General features: G+C 34.8%; 1 protein-coding gene across 4 annotated transcripts in view; it reads left to right on the top strand.

Moving 5' to 3' along the window:
- SYT1 (synaptotagmin 1) overlaps positions 1 to 20,154 on the top strand; it is a 702,364-nt gene that overhangs the window by 429,571 nt on the left and 252,639 nt on the right. For all 4 annotated transcript variants that reach the window (XM_031939617.1, XM_031939615.1, XM_031939616.1 and 1 more), the window contains one exon: positions 2,661 to 2,849. In XM_031939617.1, the coding sequence (XP_031795477.1) occupies positions 2,678 to 2,849 (172 nt within the window). In that variant the 5' untranslated portion in view covers positions 2,661 to 2,677. The remainder of the gene's footprint in view (positions 1 to 2,660; positions 2,850 to 20,154) is intronic.

Here is a 20,154-nt window from a genome sequence, read left to right as displayed (position 1 = left end):
ATATTGACACTGAAGCAGATAGCAAGTTAGTGATTGATCAAGTAGGAAAAAAATAGAATGACCAAGGAAGATTGACTGAGAATTGTATTTCTGCATGTAGCATCCAAAAAAGAAAAAAAAAGACAATTGAAAGTACATTGTTTATGCATTGGAGCTTTTGCAGGAATCTGCTAAGTATGAAGGAAAAGTAATTGAGTAAGCTGAAGCAATAAGCAGGGAGTCTGCTTCTTGCAGTTTTGAAAACCAAGGGGAATCTTGTAATGACATCCACAGAATGTGCTATTTGTATTTCTGCCAGTATTAAGGAGTAGCTGAATAGTCACAGAACATAGAATTTTGCCCCTTCTAAAGGGGAAGATAAAATAGATGGAGAAATTCCTCTCTATTCACAAGATAAATAGGAGAGATAAAGTGTTCAAAGGATAAATGTAAAGAATGGTTTCCAAGGGATGACAAAAAAGGAAAGGAAAACATGAGTCTGAAGGAAATCCTAATACATCTGAGACAGAGAACAGAGATGGGGACAGAGAATCAGAGAGAGGAAGAAGGAAAGGAAGGAAGAAAGAATGAAGGAAGGAAAAAAGAAAGAAAGGTATGGAAAGAAGGAAGGAAGAAAGGTCAGAGCAAAAAAAAAAAAAAACAATGGGGGAGTGGAGAAGAGAGTGAGAAGAGGGAATGAAAGAAGAAAAAATAGGAAGAAAAAGAAATGATTTCTGCATGTCAAAAAAGTAACCTGTATCCATCTCTGTTTGAAGAGAAATTGGGAGGAAGGAACAATGTTCAAAGAAAATTAGAGAACGATCCAGAAAGTCATTTTCAACCTCTTTGGTTGAAAGGAAAGGGAGCAAGAAAGATTTAACCCAAGGTTAAATCACTGTTTGAATCCCTGACTACTAAGACTGGTTCACAAGTTTCTAGTTATGTGCCTTATTATTCCTCAGTCCAAGCCAAACTTCTGCAAAAAGTTAATTTTGAATTGAATTTTAGTATTGCGTGGGGTCATGATATAAGCTTCATGAAAGACTTCATGATATAGGCAGAAATTTTAAAAAGGAAGACTAATAAAAATATTTGTGATTTGTAAATTAAATTAGCATAAATGTTGTGGAATTTTAAGACATATGTTAAAAGAAGACATAAGCATTTTTAAATTTTCTTCAACCCCTCTAATGTTTGCCATATATATGACACTTTTTTTCCCAAAGAGCCTTGATGAATAGAGGATAGAAATAAATAGGATGAAATCCAGTGATGATAAATATAATATGAAAGCATAAGAAAAAAATTACACACTTTCAGTATAGCAAACAACCAGTTATGTGCAAATATAATCATCTCTTTCTCCTAGAAAACAGTAGCTATGACATTTAACCACAGATTTCACTGATTTTGAAATTCTTTTATTTCTTAATTCTGTCAGAATTCTGTTACATTTGAAACTTCCAGCCTATAAATTAAGAGATTGTTTATACTTCTGTAAAATTCCCTTTTTCTTCCTTTGGATCAGATGGTAGCTGCTTATATTTCTTGATGAGGCAGAGGTAATTTATATGCTAGATGCATCTCTTGCAGGAACTGTGGAGATACTGCTCAGGCTTGCCAGCACTAATTTTTTTTCCTGACTGAAAGCATGTTCACCATTATAGCCCCACAGCTTGATTCATTTATAGTCACACAGTAAGACAATAAGCCATATAAGAGTAGGTTCTACATCTCCTAACTGCCTGTTCAAACCCTGGACCATGTCTTGCTCTTACACATAAGGATCAATTCTCATTTCCTGTCACTTATCATTTCCAGGGTGTATTTTTCTAAAATATTAATGGCATGTCTCCATTTCTACATCTGGATGGGGGGAAGGGGGGAGGAGAATCTCAGTGATACAAATGAACTTCCATTTTGCAAGAACACCATCAAGATTAATTAATATTTCCTAATATCTTAAAAGCAAAAGCTAAAACGACATTTAACAGATCTAGCTATTAGCAGTGTAGGTGCCTTAATATATAGTCAATTGCTACAGATATGGTGGCTTCACAGATGCATAGCTAAGACAAGTTAATAATTTAACAGAGTTTTGTCTATAGTAAATGTCAGAGGAAGTGACTGAAAGGGAAACTGCCATCAAAACCTAGTTTCTAAATAATGTACAATTCTGCTTAGAGAACTGTTGCCTTAATATTATTACCCTGTTATGGTTTGAAAAGGCCTATGAGGCCTTTTCAAATTTATGACATGGTTTATCATCATTTGTAATATAAACATCATGATGTCCTCTGAGCATAAGCAATATTTAAACACAAGAGTTTATTTTCTGCCCCTAATAGCAAATTTGTGTGTGTTTGTTGTAGAAATGAGTTAGGAGGTAAATCTATACAATTCTTAAAGAGGTAGGAGGCTTGAAAATTCACACTCAGTATGGTTGGGGAGAAATGATAAGTAATAATTACATCTGATATTACTTTGTGAAAAGACTTTCCTCTGTGGCTTAATAAATATTTCATGAACCAACATGAAGTAATATGCTAATGATACAATATTTATCCAGTAAGCAGGTGCACCTACTGTTGTTTCTTTTCTTTAGTTTACCTTTGATATGAGACCACTTTAAAGCTTTCTGAATTTCTTTTCTTTCTTTGCTCTTTTCCCTGCCCCTACAGCTTTACTTAGAAGCAAAATGGTGAGCGAAAGTGAAAGTCACCATGAGGCTCTGGCAGCCCCTCCAGTGACAACTGCTGCATCTGTGGTCCCACATAATGTCACCAAACCAGCCACCCCAGGAGAAGGAAAGGAAAATACTTTTTCTAAGATTAAGGAGAAATTTATGAATGAATTGAATAAAATTCCATGTGAGTATTACATTTTTTTAATATAATAAAATTAGATGGTCAAGATTCATGCCAATCAACTTTGCAAATAATGTGATTCTTTCTTTTAAACCTATCAAGAGACTAATAAGTTATAATCGGGGCCTCTTCTGCATTCTATCAAACTACTTAGGAAGGAACAAGAATCCCATTTACCACAATGTTTCAAGTTCATAAATGATCTGAGATCTATTCTATCGGTATCTGAGAGAGTTTTGAGGGATTGTACTTTTAGAATCATTCATAACTAATTATCTTGATCTCATTTTCAGAAATATGTCTCTAAAGTTCTGACTTTTTGATTGATGAAGAAATGATCAAAAACTTGAAATGGCTCTCTGTTGTCTCTAAGGATAATTATTTCTTGTCATCATTAATGGCTAAAATTTGTTTTCTTAATAGTGGATTAGTTTTGCTTTTTCTCACAGTTAACATTCTATTATCTCTTCTAAGCAGTGAGACTTAACTCTTTTTGCTTGATGATCTAGATCCAAAAATAGTTATTAAAAACATATATCTTTTTTTTACATTATCTTTGAAGAAAAAAATTTGTTCCTTAGCTTATTTTTTTTACATTTATATCAACAATTCTAATGAATGTGGCTTACAATAATTATTTGTCTTTTGAAAATATGTCATATGCTTGGTTTTCCTTCTAGAATTGCCTTAAAAAATAAAGATAGGGTGTATGATTTTATTGGCATAGAATAGGGGCTATAATTTTTATTGGGTAGGGAAGCTTTACTCTGCAACTTAGAGTTTTTGTGTTATCCATAATTTTGAAAAAGTAGGTAATTTACCCAGGATCATACAACCAGTATATGTTAGAGATGGGATTGAACCCAGGCTTTATTAGTTTGGGGTCCAGCTTTCTATTCATTATACCAAACTGACCATCTTAGATTTGGCATGTAATTTGAACATTTGACAATTTTAAAAGAAGGGTTACAGTGCAGCTCTTCCCTTGAACTTCTAATGGTTAATGCTCAGGCTGGAAATCAAAGCCCTTTGGACATAGGAAAGTTACTAGGTCCTAATATATAAAGTGTAATTTATGAAACATATAATGTGTAATTTATGAATGATAAGACAAGACACCATTGTAAGTGATGGGAATCCAAAACCAATCCCTGTAATCAAGGACCTTATATTCTACCATAGAGATATGAGTACAGAGAGAAGTAAACATAAATCAATTTGATTATGAAAAGTCACTAATAATCCAAGGATTAAAGGAAAGCTTGTATAGGAAGCACCTGAGCTGAACCTCAAAGGAAGATTAGACTTCTGAGAAGTGATGATGAGAAAGAATTGCCTTCTAGGTATGGAAAATGAGTCATGCTTATATATGTGTGGGAGACCAGATGAATAGCTGAGTTTGAGAACAGCTAATAGTCAACTCTGACTACAATGAAGAGTCTATGGGGGGGCTCTGCTGCATTGCTGATTGACAGCTTAGGGGGGGGGGAATGTATAATATGTACATAAAACAGGAAAGATAAATTGGAATTAACTTTTTTTAAGGTCTTGAATGTCAAACAGAGGGATTGTTATTTTATGCCACAATAGGGAGCCATTGAAAGTTTTTGATCATTAGTGCATCAAGCAAAAAACTAGAACTTCAGGGACATATTTCTGAGGCTGAAAGATCAAATTAAAATATCGGAATCTAGGTCATTTCTTATGCCATCATTAGTTGGAAAGTTGTTGATTTATCTGTCCTTTTAAGAAAAAAAAATGAAATTCGTCTCAGAAAGTCCATCACCACTCTGGGCACTAATTAGGATTCTCAGCAAGAAGATGAATAATTGAATAGAAATGTAGGGGTAGCTTGGTCTAGTGGATAGATCACTGAACTGAGACTCATGAGACCTCAGTGCCATCCTTGGCTCTGCTGCATTGCTGATTGACAGCTTAACCTTGAGGAAATGTTTTTGACATTCCTTTGTTTGATGCCATGTCTACATGACATGAAAGAAAACACTTTGGAGATGATTTTTACATTGCATGTCAATTAGGTACAAGTTGTGTCCTATAATAGTTTCACCAGTATGTATGCTTTTTGAAACTATTTGTTGTATGGTAGATGTGAAGACAATAGACAGGTAACATTGTGAATAGATAAGATGCCTGGCCTTGTAATGTTCTAGTTAGCTTTCTGGAGGTCTCGGGACCAGCCTGGGTTTTAGCAGAATAATCGCTACAAGAATAGTCAGGAATAAAGTCCAAAGTCTTGATTATCTCCTTCACAGTCTGTCTCCTTCACCTGGGGCTGAGCTAGCTTTCTGAGGGACCTTCAGATGGGCCTTGGTTTCAATGGAGAAGTGAAGGGGGACAGGCCAGCCACCATGAGGGTCTTTGTCTTCGAGTCTGTTCAAGTCCTCCTCTAGGTTTGACTCTGACTTCTTCCATTCCTCTATTCCATTAATCACAATGAATATAAGGCAATCATTATATCACTAGGGAATCATTATTTGTTGTAAGATTAAAACAATCATTCTGAACTAGAGAACTATTAATCACCATGCTAAACTAGATAACCATTATCTTATCAATTCCACTGAGATAACATCTTGTTGTTTTTTTTTTTCAGAAAACCCTTTTTTTTTTTTTAAATTTAATAGCCTTTTATTTACAGGATATATACATGGGTAACTTTACAGCATTAACAATTGCCAAACCTCTTGTTCCAATTTTTCACCTCTTACCCCCTCACCCCCTCCCCTAGATGGCAGGATGACCAGTAGATGTTAAATATATTAAAATATAAATTAGATACACAATAAGTATAATGACCAAAACGGATAACATCTTGTTGTAAGAATCCTTGCCTCAAGTATATTTCTCCAGAGTTCTGGCCCATTATATAGCCTGGAGCCAAGAAGACTTAAATTTAAATCTGGCCTGTCACTTACAAGGTTATATCACTCCAGGCTAGTAATTAATCTTGTTTGCCTCAGTTTTCTCATCTGTAAAATGAACTGGAAATGAAAATGTCAAAACTAGTCCAACCATTTTTGCAAAAAAACAACAACAACAACAAAAAAAAAAAACCCTCAAAATAGGGTCACAAAAAATAAGACAAAAATGAAACTGCTGAACAAGAGGGGGTACCAGAGGCATTCTTCTTAGTGGAATGTAATTTCCCTGAAGGCAGGGACAATGTAGGTGGTTTGTTGTTGTTATTTTTTAATTCCCAGCATCTGACAAAGTGTTCATCTTAGTCATTTAGTAAATACTCATTAAACTAAAGTGGATTAAAAAGATAACCCAAGTCAAATGAATAGTTCTCCACTTGAAGACTTATCATTTAATAATTAAGTCAAGATATCATTGACTCTTAATCAGAAATATTTCTTATATGCAAGGCAAAGCAAGAATAACCAAAACAAAACATTGCAGCATAAACCAAGGACACACTCTCCCTCCAATTCATGGGAAGTCCATGAAGTCATGGGGGATTATCAACAGGCATTTATCAAGTATTAGCACCTACTGGGCATTGTGGACAAATTTACCAAATCAAGGAATGGAGATACTTCAGTATCTCCAGTATCTCCAGTTGAGATATATGAATTATATGTAATATATAGTTCAGTTGAGGAGAAGCACTCTGGGAGATTGAGAGCCAGAAGCCCTCTCTCGGAGGCAAGAGAGATTCATTCCATCTGGAGGCTGAAGAAGGCAGAGGCAAAGGACAAAGCTGCAAGAGTTCTTAGAACCAAGGAGAGAGAGCAGAGGTGCAAGGGACAATCTGCAAGAGATCTTGGAACCAAGCAGAGAGATCGGCCTCTGAGCTAACTGGGCCCAAGGAAAGAGACAAGACTTGGAAGGAGAAAATAAATGTTTGCATTTTATCAGCTGGCTGCTATTGGGAGGTGATTATTACTTTTAACTGAAACTAAGGCTGCCTCCAGAAAACCTCCCCGAGAAACCTGCTCCCAGAGAGAACCATTATATTATTTTAAAGAAGAGAAAAACACCAGTTGAGTATATGTGCTTAGGGCAACTCAAAATTCTGGGACTGCTGGTCTTGCTATTATTTATCCATTCAGGAACAATGTGCATGACAATTCATTAAACAGTTCTTTAGCTTTATTTTGTGCCTCCAGGCACTAATCACTGAAGATACAAATAAGAAAACAACAACAGCAACAAAAATAAGTGTCTGCCCTTGAGGAGCTTATAATTTAATGGGTAAAGACTACACACAAAAAAGTATTCTGGAAGAGGATATGAGGAGAAGGGAAGGGGACAACACCAGAAACCAGCCTGTTTTGTGGAATTGGAACCCGGCAGAGCAGCAGATGCAAAGGGGAATGAGCTTAAAATCAAATTTCATAAAGGGAATCTTTGGGAGGAGTTTGGTGTTCTATCCGTTAGCCTCCAATCAGCAGGGAGAGGCGGCTGAAAGAGGTGGGATCCAGGTTTGAATTAGCAATACAGTGATGAGATTAAAAGTGATGGGTTAATTCAGAGAGCTGCATCTTTTTACATGAAATTGAAACTCAACCCAACAGCAGGTGCAAAGTGGAATTCACTGATAAAAGTGGCTGTTGTTCTGGGTGTTTCTGTTCTCTTGCTATGTAATGCCAAAGAAACTGAGGCAAGATAGAGATTAGAGTTTTTAATATTGTATTTGAAAGGGAGAGATTGTGCTGGGAGCATGTTTCCTCCAAGGCTGATGTCTCAAAACATCCAGCAGCCAATGTGAGGTTCCCCTGAAATATATATACATGTGGCTCCAAACAACTGAGGTAGACTGAGGTAGGGGCAGAGTCTGAGTTATATCAGTCCTAATGATCAGGAGCGGGGTTGCAAACCAGAGGGAGTAAGGCAGAACAATTCAAGGAACTGGGGCAGAACAATTCAGGGAAATTGAGGCAGGAAAATTAGGGAAACTGAGTCAGGACAATAAAAGGGAACTGTGGCACAACATTCCACACACTCTCTTCTGAATATTCAAATCATTGAATTACCTTCCTCTATACTTGGAAGGTCTTAGCACAATAATTTTGACCAACCCTATGTGAAGCAAATAAACCAAAATAAAACTAGAAAAATACAAGGACTTATGGCAAGGATAAGTCTCTCCTGGATAACCCCAGAGTTAACAGCAGTACAAAGACTCCCTGTTGCTAGCATGTCAGATCCTCTGCAGATCCTCTGAGCACCATCTCAGCCAGAGAATCCAGTTTGAAATGGAAAATTCACTGTGAGTTAGGTGGTCTGCAGTCATTTGTGCATTTAACTCAGCCTTTGCTTATGGATGGAGTAGCAGTGCTCAAGACAGTCGTTCTGTTCATCCTAAAGGGGCAACCCAAGGCTGTCAGGGACTCCAAAGTGGGGAGAGACTGGGGCCTGGAGTAGCTCCACCTGTCCTCACTCAGAAGAACAGGAGCTGCTACTAGGATACAGAAAGGGTCCAGATTTCTGAGCAGAATTATCAGACTATGCACAGTTAGACCATCAAGGCAGGTAAACCCCGAACTTTAGAGGCCTGATAGTAAACTGCAATGTCTTTTAGGAATATTAAAATGCTAATTAAGGAACCGGGGTTACAGGACTGGAGAAATGGATCAAAGAGACTGCCAGTCCCAAGACGGGGGACTGTCTGCCAGGACAATTCCAACACAATAAGGGGTTCCAAAGCTAAAGCATAACCAGCAATCACAGTCTATTAAGTTTAAAAACGAAAAAGGACTGTTTGAAGGCTTTCAATTCAATCTGAATTAGTGAAATAGAGGGTGGGGCAGAAGTGTCTAAGGCAAAGTGAATAGAAATTAAGGGTTCCCATTTTTTCAGGTATTTTTGAGAAAAATCCACCAATTTCCCTAATTCCCTATATCTCTTCCTCCCCTTTTTTTTAGGCAAATGAAATCATCCAAAGAAAAGCAAATAAATTATCAAATAACCATCCCACATATAAATTCTGAGAGTGAAGTAAAACAGACTAGTACATAAGGATTTCCTAAAAATGCTGCAAACATAACAGCAATAGTTACACAATTTTAACAATTTCCATCCCAAATCTTAAACACATAGTGATAGATGACCCAATTAGGGTTTAACAGTCATTCATCAGTCATTCCCAAATTCCCCATATCAGTCCAAAATACAGTAAGAGCAGGGTAAGGGTCTCTATCCAAGTTGCTTCAGGCTGAGAATGGGTGGAGACTCTCAGTCCAGGGAGGAGGTTGGGTGTGGTGTGGCATGCTGACAGTGATCAAAGCTTCCAATGGGCTGATACCAGTCCCAGAAGCAGTTCAATATAGCTGTAATTTGACCAAAATCTAGAACAAAAAAACAAATTTAACAAATAAAGGTTAGAACAGTCTGCTACAAAATGTGAAAAGGCCAGTATGGCCAGCACCTTCCTATTTAAGGAGACAGGCTTGTCTCACAGGACAAGCAAACGGCTGTCAGCTATAGTCCCAATAAATAAAACAGCAGTTAGGCTTCACAGACAACTGTGCTAATTGTCCTCTCATTATTTAGAAACTTTTAAAAACCTGAATATCCACAGATACAAATATCCAGTAACAGATAGATGACTGGGCTAAATGCTTATTTGCCTAAGTATTTAGGATATAATGATAACATATAACCAGATTGGAAACAGCAAGATATGACATAATTGAATTGCATTAACAATTTCTTTTGACCCTTGTTCTGATCAGTCACAGGAGGAAAAAATGCAGGAACATGATTATAACATAATATAAGCAATCAAAACTCAGCCTTCAGCACATACAGGATAAAACAGCCTTAACCCAGTTTTACTCCAGTTAATTGTCCCAATGGAGCTTTAAAATAATATTATATATATTAATTAATAAATCTATATATTATTATATTATAGTGTATATTATATAATAAATAATATGTTAATAAATATATATATTTAAAATGTTATATTAATATATAAAAATAATATCCCAAATAATATTAACTACAAGCCTAAGAAATTTTACCTCCCATAACAAATTCCATTAACCAAAGTTTCAGATAAATTCCAAACAGGTATTATATTGATAACAGTAAGAAATTTGTCCCAGTAAGTTCACAATTTATCTTACATTTCCATGTAGATAGTTTCATAAGTTGAACAATATACAAATAATTTTGCTATTTCTACCCAGATCACTCTGATTGATTTTCTCCTTCATAAATTGGGTTCCCCTGGACTTCAATGGAAGGGTACAAGGGCAGGGATTAAATGTTTTAGGACTAGGTTAGATTCTATAGATCAGGGATTGTTAAACTTCCCACATGCATCTCCTTTTCCCTCAAGAAATTTTTATTTGATCCCTGCTAAGTAGGTACATAAAATCAAACATTTACTAATGATAAATCATAATTTTGTGATTCCCATAATTATTTAGAAGATCCCATATGGGGTTGCTGCAACCCACAGGTTGAGAAGCTGGGCAGTGTAGATTTTTCTAAATAGAATTTAGGTCTCCTAATTGTGTGTTCACAGAGTCTGTACTCTGAGGATTTGACGAATCTGATCTATATCAGCCTTGTCCTTCAGAGACTAGCTGAATGACCTATAGGGACTGCTCCCTGAATGAGGAAAAAGAAAGGAAAACTTCTCAGCCCTAATTTTAAAATTGATTATTAGTATAATAGAAAAATAATCACATCTCTCAGGATGACTTCCTTATTTCATACTGTGCTCATTCAGAAAGTTCCATATTCCTAGGGATAAATCACCACAAGCATTTTAGTACCTGACCTCCTACCCCCTCCTTCATATAGTCAGTCACACATAGAATGACATTTACACAACTAGCCACTCAAAATGACGCTTTTTAAATGTTAACCATTTACTTGCCAAAATGCAAAATAAACAATAATGATATCATAGAAATTCATAAATTAAAAGTAAATACATAAATAGCAAAATACATCACAATACATATATAAAAGTTGGTCACTCTTCAATCAGTTATAGTCAGTATAGATGGTGGAAAGTGAGTGCACACAGTAAACTGGAAGGAAAGCACCTAATTTCATAGATGAAGGAAAAGTAGGGCAAATGACTTTCTTGAAGTCATCCATCAATCTAAAAGCAGAATCAGGATTTGAATCCAAATGTCCTAATTCCTATTTCAAGGTTCTTTTCATTAGTATGGTGTTACTTCTCACCTACATGATAAAGGGAAGATGATGCTAAATATATATTCTCCAAAAACATTGTGACTGTTTATTATTATAAATATTGATTGTAAGTAAACTTAGTGAATAATGTATACTTTAATAATAGCAATAGCTAGCTTTTAAATAGTACTTTACTATTTTCAAAGCACTTCATATGTTTTATCTCATTAGATTCTTACAACAAATCTGTGAGTTAAAGGTCACTGTGATGCCTAGTTTACAAATATGGAAATTGAAGCCAAAAGATGACTTGTCCAAATCGCATGACTGTAAGAATGTGATAAATATATAAGAATGAACACAGATATTCCTGACTCCAGGTCTAGGGCCTAGACTAAGCTGCCTCTTTAATTAAAACCTTAAGCAACTTTCACTGCCTATGTAATTGGAACCTTGCACACACAAAGAATAAGACCAAAGAATAACAAAATATACTCTCAAAATGAATCCCTTTCAGGAAATAAGTTTTATAAATGTTCTCATTTTGGTCTAGATATAATTTAATGTTGATGCTAATTACAAGTAACAAATTAGAATATTAATCAATTTTGGTCTCTGAACTAAATCTTGACTATCTGGCAGATGTTATTTTTGCAAAATTGATGGTCAGCAGCTTTAGCCTGTCACTTGAAATTCCCTCTTGCAAGAAGAGAGGTGTTACAATGGAAATAAGTGTGCATATCATTAGTTGATGTCTGCACAGTCCAGCATGGAACATATTCAGACCAAAATGCCTGATGGTATCATCCCCAATAGCACAAAGCTTAAAACAAATATTTTTAAAAAGAGAAATGGTAAATACTGAAGGATTTTTATCTTCCAATTCATGCCTCATAGTGTTTTCTAAATTAAACAGACAAGGATTTTCATCATGTTTCTTTATTTTGCAAACTTTCATTAAAAAAAAAAATAGGACTAGGGTCATGGATGGTTTGCAAAGCATGAACCTGTGTTATTCAAGTTGCTGTGATTAAGGCCTGGGATATTCATGAGCTCTTTCAAGTAGAATGCCATTTTCCCTTAAACACAGCAGAAGGTCAGATAGCTGGAACCACTTTTCACTCAAAGAAAATGAGCAATTCTATCCAGGGAAGTTAGATCTCAGGCATATACTATACTATTAAATTATGCTATCAACATATTAGTTAATAAAAAGAGTTTTTAATAATTAAGGCTATTAAAATATACCTACATATTTCCACTTAAGATTTGTCTATTTCAGAACAAATTGTTACTAGGTCTGAAAAAAAAAAAAAAAAAAACTCCAGATTTTGAATGTTTGCTCTTCTCTCAGATTGATCTTCTCCCAGTTCCATATATGTATTATTCCATCTATCCTTATTCCATATCTTTATAATATGGACTTTATCCTCACTTCTACCTAAAAAAAATAACCTGCTTTAAAAGTCAACTCAAGGGATGCTACCTACACAGTTTCACATGATTTCCACTCATGTAACTGCCAGTGCCCTTCCTCTCTGTCATTTATTTATTTATTTGTTTAACTATCATATATTGATTTTATTTTTATTCAGTATAAATTCATTTCATATATATACATATTTATATACACACACATATATATGTATGTGTTTACATACATACACATGTGTGCATGTGTGTGTGTTGGCATTTCCAAGAAAATATAACCCTCTTAAGAAAAGAGAATATTTCATTTTTAAAATTCCCTTTTCCCAGTAAATAACAATGCCTGACACATGTGATGCTTACTAAATGCTTACTTTTGGCTTTGATTGATTTCTTACTTTCTGATGCAATGAGGGAGCTTAAAATATTGGTTATCAGCTTTTTAACACCATGATCTACTTGGATGAAGCATAATTTTATGGAAATTCTAGGCAAATTCTATAGCAATTCTGAGGCAAATTCTTTGCCCTCCCATAAGAACATGTAATCAAAGGTTGATTTCATAAAAATTTTTATACATTATTCTGCAGTTTATATCATTGTTACTTCAAATCTTTTAGCACATTGTCCCCAAACAATCCAGGAAGGTAGGTAATCCAAGAGTTATTACTCATATTTTACAGATAAGGAAGTTGAGGCACAGAGATTAAATTTAATGACTTGTTCATGCTCAGATAGGTGGAAGGCCTCAGGGATGAGATTTGAATCCAAATCTTTTGTGAATTCTCTGGTTACTGCTATACAGTGCTGACTAGCTAATAACCCCTCTTCCCCCAAATTAATGAAGAGAATACTGTTGAGGCTTGGATGAGATGCTGGTTTAACTTGTTCCAGGGACATGAGCTGACACACTGCCCTATTACAAATAATATTCTGGCACTAGGAGAGATAAGCCTCAAAGAGACATTGGCCTATAGAGTCAAAGGAGGAATGAAGGAAGGAAGGAAGGAAGGAAGGAAGGAAGCCACACGAATAAAATTTGTTTTCTTTCTAATTCTACATATTTTATTTTATATATTTAAAAATATTAACCTGAAAAGTGGCTTTACCAGATTGCTCCATGAAACAAACAAACAAAAAGACTGAGAAACCCCAGCCTAGAGGAAGAGTAGCTCATGAGATTTACTCACCAGTCTTTGTAATATCACAGTTTTTGCAGCTAATGAAAGAAATAGATAGGAGAAATGCTTTTGATACTACTGGTTAAAGAGGCATTGATCATTAAGACAAGAAGTTTATTTTTCTGCTCTTTATTACATATTTTAAAAGCAATTTTTCCCTCCCACTTTCTTTTCCCCATTGGAAAAAAAAGACAAAGGAAAAAAATCCCTATCTTAATTACATCTAAAATATCTCAGGCAGAATAGCAGTCTGTAGAATTGGCCATTTATTTATAGAGTCAGAAGGAATTACCCCTGAAAATAGCTGAGAAAGCAGACTAAGGAAAATTATGTGAATGAATTGGCTGTGGTCCAATTGATTCAGGCTCTGGATATCATCATTATCAGGATAGCCTTAATAATTTTTTGTATGGAAGCAGCTAAATAATAGAAAGCCAGACCTGAAGTTGTGAAGTTCTGAGTTCAAATCTTGCCTCAGACACTTTCAAGCTGTGTAACCCTAAATAAATCACTTAAAATCTCTGTGCTTCAGGTTTCCTCATTACCCTCATTTTTAAAAATGAGGGTAATAATAGCATCTACCCCCTAGGGTTTCTGGGAATATAAAACTAAATCATGTTTAGATTTCTTCATTCTTTTCTATGTTTTCCTTTAAATAAGATAAAACTAAATAACATTTCATTCAATTCTTTAATAAAAAATTATTGAGCATTTATAATATACCAAGTGCCATTATAAGTGCTAGGTATACAAAAAAAAAAAAAAAAAAAGAAAAAGAAAAACAATCTCTTCCCAAAGAGCTTCCATTATTTAGGGGGTGAGGAGGAGTCAGAGAGGGAAAAAAAACCAGCATATACAAGATGTCCCAAAAGTCTTAGACTAATTAAATACAAAATATATATTAAGTAATTGTAGGAAGGTGGTTGAAAGACTAATAACTGAGGGAATCAGGGAAAGCCTCTTCGGGGAAGAAGCTCTTGAAACAGGTTTCCAATAAGAAAAGATGAGGGAGAACTTTAAGGGCATTGTGTGTAGCTTGTATTTCTAGTAGTAGTTGAATTTGCTGACAATGTCTAGCTCCTAGCTTATAATATACTTTTAAAGACTCTGTAGGGAGGTTTGTTTTTTTTTTTGTTTGTTTGTTTGGGTTTCAATTTGCTTTTCTTTTGGTAGGAGGGGATAGTAATAAGGACCAAATATCTTATTCTTTCATACGATAGTATTAGTCCCTCAAAGATTTACCAGATGTCAAAAAGTCATGTGGACCAACATAAGATCATTGGATTTTAGCTCTAGAGCTGGAAATAAATTTAGAAGCCATTTATTCCAACTCTGTAATTTTAAAGAAAAGGAAACAGAGGCCTGGAAAAGTTTTGTGATGAGCTCAGTGTCTCAGGTGGCATTCAAACCTAGGTCCTTTGATCCAGAGACAGTGACTTTCCAATATAACATAATAAATCCCTAGTAAAATGCCTCTCCAATCCTAAAATGTATTAATTTAAGCATAATATCAAGAAAGAATATGGCAGTAATCTTGATGTAGTCTCTCTGAATTGAGCACAGTACCTCTGGCCACCATGGACATATTGTGGTCAGTATCACTTACCACATTTTAAGGAGGCCACTGGCAATCTTGACCAAATCCATAGTAAAATTCCTTTGTTTTGTTTTTTTAATTTTCTCCTCTCAATCAATCAACAAACAAACAACATTTATTAAATACCTAGGATCTAGTTACAAAAACAAAAGAGAACCAATGTCTGCTTATAAAGATTTTACATTTTAAGAGACAGACGAGTTTTAGTATCTTCATCAAATATCAGAAGTTGATTTTAACACAGGTCCTTCAGTTCAACAGCTCCTTCCATTGGACCATGCCCTATCTGAGCCCTTGGATAGATCTTTAGGTCAGCTTTTGTATGTAGAGATAGAAATCAAGACAATTGTATGAATTTTTATGTTTTTAATAACTAGAATTAAAGGCTCAGAACTCAGCAATTCGAAGTCAGCCAATGCTTGTCATATTTTTTTTTCCTCTTTGCAACTGTAGGCAAGTCATTTAACCTCCTTAGGTCAGGCTCTGTAATTTCCCCACTGACCTTCCCTACCCAATATGAGACTATATTTTTGTCATTTTAATAACTGTCTTTCTCCAGTGCTAAGCAGTAATGGTTTGTTCCACTATCTAAGTTGGCTTTCATGTATACAGCCTTGATTCAGCAGCTGTCTCTGTGGAGTGTCTCAGTTCTGAAATGCGTCCTCTGAAAATGACAAGTGGACTTCTTAATCTCTTCCTCCTGCTGTAATGAAATATCATTACTTATAAGAAAAAGGGGAGATGCTAACAAGCGTTAATAATACTTGTTAGCTCTGTGAATACATGACATCATTCTACAAAGCTTTCCTGATGTTAAAGGAAGCTATTTAGGAGAGTGTAGTAAGTTGGTGGTGCAGTCTGTCACCAAATTTCATGGAAGATCATGTCCAGCTTGGATGACTCATGCTTATCTATTGAATATGAATTTACAGAACACAGATTGTGTTATCAGGCACCTTTCATTTCATCATAGCCTGCAATTCTAAATGCTTTATTTTCATTGTAAGGATAGTTGTTATGTTCAGCTGTCATTAAACAACAGTGGTTAATTGAAGGAGGTTTATCTGGTCAATCCAAAAAGGCCTCAGAGTGTTTTTGTCCTATCGTGGATCTGACAGAAAGAAATATGGTACAAATTGTATGGAAGCCTGCCTTCAAAGAATCCAGTAGGGATTTTATAAAAGATGTTATTTATATGCTACTGGGTTTTATTTTCCTTTTAGAAGCCTGTTGTTCAAGTGAAGTTCCCCCAGAAGATCATGCTATTAAAATGAATTGGAGGTATGAGGTAGTTAGGAACTTATAGAATATTAAACTTGCACTAAGGGACAGCAGTTACAACAATTTTCCTAATGATCAATCAATCAATCAACAAGCATTTATTAAACATCTGTCCTTTGCTCAGGCAGTGTGCTAAAGGCTGGAGATTCAAAGACAAACACAAAACAGTCTCTTGTCCTCAAAAGAGCTTATATTCTATCTGGAAAAACATATACACATATAAATAATGCAAAATGAATGTCAAGTAAATTTCTATGGAAAAGAGAAAAGGCAGTGAATTATTACCACAGTTGAATTTTTAGAGCTCCCCCACTTTTTGTTCTGTTCTTATCCTTTCATGTTCATTTTACTCAAACCTTTTCAGGATTCCCCAGGGATGGTTACAGATAATCTTATTTCAATCTCTAGAAATTAAAATTAGAATCATCTCCATGAACATATGTGAAGGTATAAAAAGGCTTTCACAAATGATATATAATCAATTAATAAACATGTTAAGAACCTACTATGTACCTGTAGCTAGGTGTAGGGCAGCTAGATGGTGGATAGAATTGTCAGGAGTCAGGAAGTCCTAAATTCAAATTCAATCTCAGATACTTATCATTTGACCTCCGTAAGTCACTTAATGCTGATTGCTTCAATTTACTCATCTATAAAAATGAGCTGGAGAAGGAAATTACAAACCACTCTGGTGTCTCTGACAAGAAAACTCCAACTGGAGTCATGGAGAGAAAGATCTAACTGAAACAAATGAACAGCAACATTATAATTACATTAGTAATAATTTTATCAGGGACAGCTAGATGGTATAGTGAATAGAACAGTAGTCCTGGAGTCAGGGAACCTGAGTTCAAATTCGACATCAGACACTAAACATTTCCTACCTGTGTAACCCTGGGCAAGTTATTTAACCTCAAGCCTCACCAAAATAAATAATTCATGCATTTGCATGAATGAATGAATATTTTATCATTAATTCTGTAAAGTTTTCAGATTGTTGAAATATTATTTGGAATAATACTATTTGGACTTGAATATTAATTGCTGGAATATTATTAATTCTGTATAGTTTTGAAATACCACATTTCTGAAGAATTAAAATCACAAATCACTGAAGTGGCAATGGAGAGGTACCATTTGTACTTGACTAAAATATAATGTATTGTCCCTGAAGGTTTATTGGATGAGGTAGCATAAAAAAAAATGATAAAAGAAAGTTAATAGCAAAAGGAAAAAAGTAAGCCAGTTATAAAATAAAAATAAGGGAAAAACCAATGTTCACATGTAATGCATTAGTACTCACAAAGCATCAGAAGCTCAAAAGGAAGACTTTCAAAATGTTAGATGGACATGCTATGGAAAGGCTTACAAGAGAACATGAACAATAGCTTCAAAATAGGGAAGTATGAATGAAGTCATGATTCCCTACAATGGAATCATAAGTCCATTTTTAGATATTGAAGCAATAAAAAGGTCATAAGATCATAAGTGTCATGTTTGAAGAGACTTTAGAGACCATTGAGTCTAATCCTCCCTCATATTATGTATGAGGAAACTAAGACTCAACTTCACAAGTGGAAGAATTTGGATTTGAATTCATTTCTTCTGATTCCAAATATAGCGTTCATTACACCATATTTCAGGGACTACTCAGTGCTAATCTACTATACAAACATCCCTCCACACATTTTCAAAAAAATAGTCTAAGAAATCCATTATTCACCATGTTGAAATGTAGATTGAATATTAAAATTAAATTCTCATTAAATAAAACATTCTACAAAGGCAATTAATTCTATAAAGAAAACTTTAATGTGAGAAGCAATATGGATATTTTTTCCATTCATTCTGACTTTTAAAAAATTGTTCACCTGTTGAAGTCATGTCAGCTTATATTAAATTGAACCAAGAATATAAATGGAGGAATATTGGTCCATCTTATTTCTAGTGCTTAGAAATAGTCTCCTAATTTTGATATTTATATGAGAAAAGATATAATAAAAGAATTTAAACTTGATATACCTCTCCAATCCATCTTCTGAGTGAATCTCAAAAAAAAAAATGTTTTTAATAGAGATTTTAAAAATAACACTGTCTCATAAATAGGACATTCAGAGTTATCCCCACAAAGCAATACCTTTCCCTGAAATTGCTGTTCTGATTAGATTTTAAAAGTCCAATAAATGCTCTGTAGTAATTGTTTAAATTGTTTTCACATACAAAAAAAGAAAAAATGTTTTGAAAGGGTAGACCACCCAGTATAAAAAGGATATTTAACCAATTTGCCATTGGTTGAGAACAATGGATGCCTGACTCTAAACACATATAACAGCACAGATCTAGGGTATCAGTGAAGCAAATAAATCATTCCACAAAGCCGTATTGCTCTTTGCCTTGAAAATGGAAGAAAAATGCCAAATTTCTAATATTATAATACCTTAGGCCAGCTCCTTTGGTTTGAGTCAAATGGTGCTAGAAGTTCACTTTAAAAAGAAATCAAAGGTGCCTTAATTATTTGAGGTCTCATAGACCTAATTTCATCGTCTTCAAAAATTAAAAAATACTTGTTACATGGAATTAACTCATCTCCCAATAGTACCATATATTTGATGGGACCTAGACTACTAATAGTATGTTTTTGTGGTTCAGTTATTTTAATCATGTCCAATTCTTCATGTCCCCATTTGGGGTTTTCTTGGCAAAGATACTAGAATGGTTTGCCAATTCCCTCTCCAGGTTATTTGACAGATGAGGAAACTGAGATTCAGTGAATTAATGGAATAAATTAAGTGACTTGCCCAGGGTCATAAACCTAGAAAGTGTCTGAGGCCACATTTGATTTACTATGGAGTAAAGGACAAAGCTAAAAAGCTAGCCACTAGATTCATGGCAGGAGTACACAATTCTCATTGTGTGGTAGAGCCATCATCAAGATAGCAAAGGAAGATCTAGAATCAGTACTCCCTATCAAACTAAAAAGGCTATTTAAAAAATCTACCATCATTGAAAGGCTCAGAACATACACAGTAGACTGCCCTTCTTTGACTACCACCATCAACCCACAGTACAGCTAAACTCCGGTTTACAAAGTAAAAGAAATGGGCGATTTTAGTTCCCTTCTTCACTTCCTATCCCTGAATACCAAAATCTAAATAATGTTTACAAGACTGAGAAGGACTGATTATGTTCAGAAGCAACCTCAGAAGAAAAAGAAAGAAAAGAAATATTTGAGGTGATTTTTAAAGTAAGATAAGAGTACAAAGAGATAGAGAGGGAGAACATTGCAGCCCTAGGAATAGCCAATGCCAGGGCAAAGATTTAAGAGTCACAGAAACAGTATATAGGTCTCTTTGGCCAAATTGTAGAGGGTGTGAGGGTGAAATACCATGGAGTCAGTCTTAACCTTTTATTTGTATAATGGACCCCTTTGTCAGAACAATGTAGATTATGTATCCCTTCTCAAAATATTTTTAAATTCATAAAACAAAAAGCAAAGAATTTGATAACAAATGAAATAAATTATACTGAAATTATCTATCAAAATATTAAAACATATAATTCACTTACCCCAAAAATCTACCTCTAGGCCATTTAGGGGATGAATGACTCCAGCTGAAGAGTCCCTGCTGTAGATTAAAGGGGTTTTAAAATTTTTTCCACTCATGATCCCTTTTTGCCCAAGAAATTTTTATAT

This window comes from Sarcophilus harrisii, chromosome 5 (assembly GCF_902635505.1).
Source record: "Sarcophilus harrisii chromosome 5, mSarHar1.11, whole genome shotgun sequence".
Classification (NCBI taxonomy): Eukaryota; Metazoa; Chordata; class Mammalia; order Dasyuromorphia; family Dasyuridae; genus Sarcophilus; species Sarcophilus harrisii.
Note: the sequence above shows the minus strand (reverse complement) of the source record. Positions and strands in the feature narration are given on the sequence as shown.